Source organism: Ostrinia furnacalis, unplaced genomic scaffold (assembly GCF_004193835.3).
Source record: "Ostrinia furnacalis isolate ACB-3 unplaced genomic scaffold, ASM419383v2 OfSCF3086, whole genome shotgun sequence".
Classification (NCBI taxonomy): domain Eukaryota; kingdom Metazoa; phylum Arthropoda; class Insecta; order Lepidoptera; family Crambidae; genus Ostrinia; species Ostrinia furnacalis.
In genome coordinates, this window is record NW_021133325.1 from 153,870 (window position 1) to 158,243 (window position 4,374).

The window sequence follows — 4,374 nt, forward strand, 5'->3', positions numbered from 1 at the left end:
CTTGCAAATATAAAATTGCAGGCCGACTTAAGAAGCCGTAGATAGAGATGAACAATTCTAGCAGGCAAAAGATTAGTAGAATATGTTTTGGGTTTCGATCAGCAATTCGACCACCATAGAAAGCTCCGATTCCCAATCCTGCCATAAATGCTGAAACAGTAATTGTAATAGAGGTTAAATCAATCCCGAAACTCAAAAAGAGAAGTCTTTGCCAAGAGACTTGATAGATTAATGCGCTAATACCAGAGAGGAAAAATATTCCCGATACATTTCCAACAAGATGTCTTTCAATTTTATTCATCGGACTTATCATAAATAAAAAAATTATAACAACCTATTACTGGAAATTTCTAAATCGTTGAGAAATACACTTAAATTTATAGTTGAAAAAGAAAAACGTCTTGATAATTATTTTTAGTATTTCAGAAAATATGAAGCCACCCGTAGGTGGCCTCATTCTATACAAACTTTTAAATCAGAGATATATCCTAATTTAAGGTGCCTAAATGTGGTTTAGACAAAGATATCTTAACGTAATTGGTATTGGCAAACAAGATCTTAATAAAATGGCTCTAAAATCAGGAAAATAAGAATTTTTTTTTATCAGGTGATATGATCGCTTTGTTTTTAAGTACAAACCAAGGAAATGTAATGAAAAAAACCATTCTAGTAGCTATTTTGGGCGCTATGGCATCTGCAACAACTTTTGCGGGATCAAGTGTAACGGATTTGTCTAATCCAAAGCCTTACATTGGTCTTGACTACACATATCTATCTGATGTTCAAGGTGCGTTAAAATCAACTTACGATTCAGAAGTTGTTGAAGCACTTGTAGACAACTACACGAACCAGGTTTCATTAGTGGCAGGTGTTCAGTTGAATGACTATATCGGCTTAGAAACAACTCTTGGTAAAAATATTAAAGATATTTCAAAAATCGATGGCATCAAACTAAGCTTGCAGACGGCTACATTGGCTGTTACAGGTCAATACCCAATGTATGATCGCTTCTACGCAAAGGGTGCTGTAGGGCAGGCGTGGAATCGTTTTGAAGTTAAAGTCGATGGTGAAAAAGGTCACGATTCAATTGATAAGTTTTTTGCAAAAGCGGGTGTTGGCTACCAATGGACTGCTAATTCAGTAACCGAAGGCACATATGTTTACAACGGTGGAATGGATGGTTTTAGTTTGCAATATAAATATGTCTTTTAACAACATTTATAAAAACCACTAATTAGTGGTTTTTTTTTGAATAAATTAATTTCAAATTTAATTAGAAAAATCCATTTACCCGCTATACATATTATATATAGTGCGTTATAATAAACACATCAGAAGATAACGTTGAACTAAGGAAAAATTATGAACTTTAAATTTGGTAAGTCTCCACTTGCACTAGCTATCGTTACAGCTATGCTTGTTGGTTGTGGCGGTGGTGGGTCTTCTTCAAAACCATCAACTTCAACACCTCCGACCAATCCAACCGATCCCACCGATCCCACTACACCAACTGATCCTACTACCCCAGTTGAAAAAGAGCCATCAGTAGTTGATACAAATACGACTGTTGCAAAGGTAAAAGTTGGGGTGCTTGATAGTGGTGTTGTTGAAACAGAAAGCCTAAAGGGTTCTATTTCCTCAATCAAAAAGTATTCATTTAATACTGCAACCGGCGAAGTTACTGTCACTGATCTATCTAATGCTTCTGCTAAGCTGCAGGACAATGGTAATGGCATGCATGGCACGTTTGTATCAACTATAATTGCAGGATCAAGTGTAAATGGTTCTGCCGAGGGAGTTGCCAACGGTGTAGCTGAAATTTATGCAGCTCAAACAACCGAAAATGGTATTGGTACTTCTTATACAAAAACGTTCTTTTTTGCCGCCAATGATCAAATGATGAAAAATGGTGTCAAGTTATTCAATATTTCTTCTGGTTCAAACTGGAACTTAACTGACGAAGAAATGATTGGTGTTATCAATCAATCGGGTGCCTTGGACGTAGTTAAGAATGGTGGCTTGTTGGTTTTCTCTTCGGGTAATGAAGGGCTTAATGAGCCATCATCTTTAGCATTATTCCCTAAATTTAATGCTGAACTCGAAAAAGGATGGCTTGTTGTTACGGGATTAAATGAAGATCACACGGCTCTATACCGAGATAATAGTGGTGAAGGCGCTAACGCATGTGGTGCGGCTGCAAAATGGTGTCTTGCTGCTGATTACGTAAACAGCAACCTATCAAACACTGCTCTAAGTGACTATTTATATTCGTTTCATGGAACATCTGGCGCAGCGCCTCAAGTAACGGGTACGGCTGCATTGGTATGGTCTAACTATCCTTGGATGACAGCAGATCAGGTTCGTCAAACTTTATTGACAACTGCTGATTACATGGACGATGGTAGTGTTAATAATGGTCTATACAATGAAACCTACGGTTGGGGTTACTTCAACAAAGACAAAGCTGTAAATGGCGTTGGAATGTTTACCAAAGAGTTTGGTAACTTTGATGCGAACGTAACTGATGGTTATGTTGGTGTTTTTTCTAATGACATTAAAGGCGATGCCGGTTTAATTAAAAACGGTAATGGTCGTCTGGTGCTTTCAGGTGAAAACTCATATACAGGTGATACGACTGTTAATTCGGGCGTTTTAAAGGTATCTGGTGATACATCTAGTTCAGTATTTACGGTTAATGGTGGTGGTACATTACTTGGCGGTAATGGCACAACTGGATCAGTAAACAACTATGGCAACGTCTCAACAGGTGAGGGTACTTTAGCGGTCAAAGGTGACTATACCCAATCTAAAGATGCGTCTCTAACCTATAAAGTTGGTAATGAACTTACTGTCTCTGGTAAAGCGAACATCGATGGTGCTCTAAACGTGACAGCAACCGCTGCTAAATATGTTCAAACAGGCACCCATACGGTACTAAATGCTGATGGTGGATTAACAGGCCAATTCTCGGAAGTAAACACTAAGAGCGCATTCTTGACTGTAGGTAATACGGCTTATGATTCAAACAATGTGTATACCGATGTTGGTTTAAAGTCTGCTTCTGAGACCGCATCGATTAAAGGTGGTGTAAGTACTGCTTCTGCTCAATTGACCGATAAACTTCTTGCTAAAGCTGATGAATTGTATAAATCCGGTGATACTAGCAATAATTTGGTGAATTATGCAGCCCAATTGCAAGCGATTACCACTGCTGACGGCGTACAGGCTGTCTTGAACAGTAACTCAGGTTCAATCTTTGCTGAAACATCTTCGGTATTACTTAAAAACCAAAGTTTGGCAAATGGTTCGATTGTTCGTCATCTAAGTGATGCCGGCTTAGATGCTAGTGGTGTTTGGGTGGACTACACAGCATTAACAACCAAAAATGGTGCAAGCGGTTGGGATTCGGTTGATTCGGATGTTTACTCTACAAGTGTTGGTGTTGATTTCACACTGAATGATAATGCTTTAATTGGTGGCTATGTATCGCAACTTAAAGATAAGTCTGAATACAGTTTGAATGCCAATAAAGCTGAAACTGACCTTACTGGCTTTGGTGTGTATGGTAAGTATTTATTCAGTGATGCTTATATGCTTGGGACACTCCATTACGGTTTAGGTGATACTGAATACAGCCGCAATGTGAACTCTGGTTTAAGCACTGAGCAGTCGGTAATTAAATCTGATACTTCTGTTTTAAATTCTTATGTTGAAGCGGGTCGAAACTTCAATATGAAAACTGGTTCAGGCTCTTTAGATGTAACGCCTTTCTTTGCTGCTTCATATGCAAGCGTTAAGACTGATGGATTATCTGAGCGTTTAACGACTGGCTTAAAGGTTAGTGATTCTGACGCAGAAGAGTTTGGATTGCATGCAGGCTTACGCTTAACAAACACCTTCTCTAATGGCTTTACTTTGGGTGGTTTTGCTCAATACACTAATATCGTAGATCGTGACTTATCTAAAGTATCGGTGGCATCAAACTTAGATAATGATATCTCTGTTGATTTCACACCGCCTGATTTTGATAAAGACTATTTCATTTATGGTCTAAATGCGAAATACGAAACACCAATGAGTAAATGGGTGTTGTTCGGTAATGCTTTTGCAGTTTCAGACGATGATAGCGGCTACTTAGGTCAAGTGGGCTTTAAGTACAACTTCTAATCATAGAAACCACTAAAAAGAACTGCGTTTAAAACGCAGTTCTTTTATTTTAATTATCGGAAGATATTGATTTTTATAAGCTCTAACCGTATAATATATAATATACATTCTTAATTGTGGAGTCTTAAAAATGACTACAAAACTAGGTACAGACCCAAGTAAAAAAGAAGATAAAAAATACATCAGTGTTGCGGGTTATATGTGCAG

The 4,374-nt window shown here is 38.0% G+C and overlaps 1 protein-coding gene across 1 annotated transcript; it reads left to right on the top strand.

The window, feature by feature from the left end:
- The first annotated feature begins 1,413 nt into the window (after positions 1-1,413).
- Positions 1,414-4,167, top strand: LOC114357247 (extracellular serine protease-like). The gene has a single exon (XM_028310768.1). The coding sequence runs from the start codon at positions 1,414-1,416 to the stop codon at positions 4,165-4,167; it is 2,754 nt and encodes a 917-aa protein (XP_028166569.1).
- The last annotated feature ends 207 nt before the right edge of the window (positions 4,168-4,374 follow it).

Bases quoted from the DNA above. Each gene is read 5' to 3' on its own strand.
- LOC114357247 (XM_028310768.1), top strand. From the start codon at position 1,414: ATGCTTGTTGGTTGTGGCGGTGGTGGGTCTTCTTCAAAACCATCAACT.